General features: G+C 41.7%; 1 protein-coding gene across 1 annotated transcript in view; it reads right to left on the reverse strand.

The window, feature by feature from the left end:
• Positions 1 to 2,756, reverse strand: part of MYO18B (myosin XVIIIB) — a 270,882-nt gene that overhangs the window by 131,577 nt on the left and 136,549 nt on the right. Inside the window, exon 26 of the mRNA XM_011374654.2 lies at positions 971 to 1,095. Coding sequence (XP_011372956.1) covers positions 971 to 1,095 — 125 coding nt within the window. The remainder of the gene's footprint in view (positions 1 to 970; positions 1,096 to 2,756) is intronic.

The following is a 2,756-nucleotide window of genomic DNA, read 5'->3' on the forward strand; positions in this document are numbered from 1 at the left end:
AGAAAACTTGCTACCATTCTGGCTCTGGGCGGGAGAGAAAATATCCCCATAAGAAATCAAAACCCCAGGTCTGTGCTTTGTGTAGATTTAGAGCTTGAACTGACACTGTGCACATGTTGCAAAATTCTGAAACTCAGAATTCAGCACAATGCAAGGGGCGGCTGCAGAAGAAAAGCGCAGAAGAGCTTCTTCCAGAGGAACACGTCCACGACCCTGTAAGCAGGACTCCCATTAAAATCAGTCCATAATTTTTAAAAATAAAAATAAGATCAACTCGCAATAAAGAATAGCTAAAGACACCAAAAATTTTACTGTGAGAGTCAGGAAAGGAATAAAAGGATCATTCATTCCACAATGCAGATCACCTGAGGCTGCTGCTGTGGGAATAGAGGAACAGGTGGAAGATGAGCTCAGAATCAAGATTTACAAAGCGTACAAGGAAACAATCCATTCTTAGAGTCAACGTCACTTGCGATAACAGAACAATCTGAAAGAGACTCTGAAGGATCCTTGGCTGCAGTGTGGCAGGTGGTTGAGGGGAGAGGCTGGAGGCAAGGAGATCAGTTAGGAGGCGGCTGCTCTAGTTCAGATGAGAGAGAGAGAGGTGGCAGATTAGAATAGAGGCAATGGGAATGGATAAAATTTGACTATTTTAAGAGCATATTACAATCATTTCGTAGATGAGAAATCTGAGGCCCAAAATGTAAAGTGATTTCCACAAGGTCAAAGCAGAAGTCGACTGGAACTCAGATATCCTGAGTTAATGTTCATGTTTTTTATATCACTGAGTAGTTTTTCCCAGCATAGAATACCCACAAGTAGGAAAAATATCTCACAGTGACCAGCATTTGTAATAACAGTGGAGGTGGAAAAAATGAAATGGTTGGTGCCCTCTTCCTTCCTTCCCCACCTTGAATAGTGGAGGTGAGAGCCTGCTCTTCGGAGCTGCGGACAATCTACTACCTCTTACCTGCTGCTCCAGCTCTTTCCTCGATGTCAGCTCTGAGTCCAACCTCTCCTCACATTGTTGGAGACGCTTTCTGAGAAACTCGTTCTCCATCTGAGCACAGTCAAAGCGCATTTGCCATTCGTCCTCTGTTTAACAAAGTCAGGGAGACCAGGATGAAGGGCTAGGTGAGAGATAGTGGTGCTCCTCCACCTAATTAGCTCTTTGTACACAATTTCACAATATTAATAGAGTTCCTGAGGCTTAACCTTGGACTTCAGGTTAGGAAATTCTGCTTTAAGTCCAAACTTACTTAAAAAAAAAAAAAAAAAACACTTCCTCCAGGCAGCCTGCCCTGACCACCTTGAGTTGTCTAAAGTTACTGACTGCTCACTAGTCTAAGCTCAGTTTTTTTATACTGTCCAATTTCTCTACAAGTGTACCCATAGTTTTTCCAAAAGAAAAATTCTTATGGGCAGGGGAGATGTTTTAGTCATCCGTGGATCCTCAGTACCCTCTGGAAGAGTTTCCTACACACAAGTTTCCCCATGTTGTTTACAAATTCACCAACTGGAATCATCCCACTGGCCAACCACATGGGGCAACAGCATATATAATCAGTGACTCTTGGCTGAATTAACAAATAAATTAACAAAGGAGTAATAATTAAAGTGACGGTCAAAGATATAGCAACAGAGACAGTCACAAGATGTCTCCATGAGATAACAGAACAATCCCTCAATTTGGTGAAGATTTTTTAAAAAATCAATGCTGATTGGTGAAGACTATTTGGTTGAATAGAATAGGCTAGACCAAATTATGATTTCTTTTTTTTTTCTTTGACCATCTAAATAATAATGTCCTATAAAGTAATGGTGCTGTAGAAAACATTCCACAAGTGAATGAACAGCTTAAAATAGAGACCATCCAAACTTCATTCACCTCTCCATCCATCTCTCCCTCTCCATTCATTCATCCATCTATCCAACCATCCATCATACATTCTTCCATCTACCTTCTACCTATCCAAACACTTATTGAGCACACTAATGTATATCAGGCATAAGAAATAGTGAATAAGAAGCCATTCCAGGAGACTCTAGTCAGGGAGATAAACACGTAAAAAGACAACTAAAGCCCAGCATGACTGGGGCTTTCAGAAGGGAAGCTTATGGAAATACAGAAGAGGATTTGAACTCACAAGGGCAGCAAACATATTTTCGTTCGTCATTGTGTCCCCAGGCCTAAGCACAATACCTAACTTATCATAAATGCTCTATAACTTTCATTGGATATGTGGATTGATGGATGTTAGGGTGGAGGGATATAGGTGGGTACATGGATGGGTGGGTGGGTGGATGGATGGATAGATGGATGGATATGCGGATTGATAAATGGATAAATGGATAGATGAGTAGATGAAGACACAAGTAAGTGGATGGATGGTTGGATGGATGGATGAATGGATGGACTGACGGATGGATGGACGGTCAGACGGACGGATGGATGGACAGATGGTTGGTGGCTGACTGGCTGGCTGGCTGGTTGGATGGATGGATAATGAGATCTTGAAGAAGGTGACCCCAGTAGGTATTCCCACATAACTGACATAAACAGAAGAATGGCATAATTGTAAGAAATTCAAGTTTGTTCAAGTTCCCACCAAGGTAAATAGTATCATCATGGGGGGAAAAATCTGACTCTCCACTCAGAAAAAAATCTGAAGTAGCAAACAGCATAGCCTGAAAAAAAGAGGAAGCAGGAAGCATTACTGAGGCATAACCAGGTACTTTGTGCTACGTTGTGCTAC

Source organism: Pteropus vampyrus, unplaced genomic scaffold (genome assembly GCF_000151845.1).
Source record: "Pteropus vampyrus isolate Shadow unplaced genomic scaffold, Pvam_2.0 Scaffold251, whole genome shotgun sequence".
Lineage (NCBI taxonomy): Eukaryota > Metazoa > Chordata > Mammalia > Chiroptera > Pteropodidae > Pteropus > Pteropus vampyrus.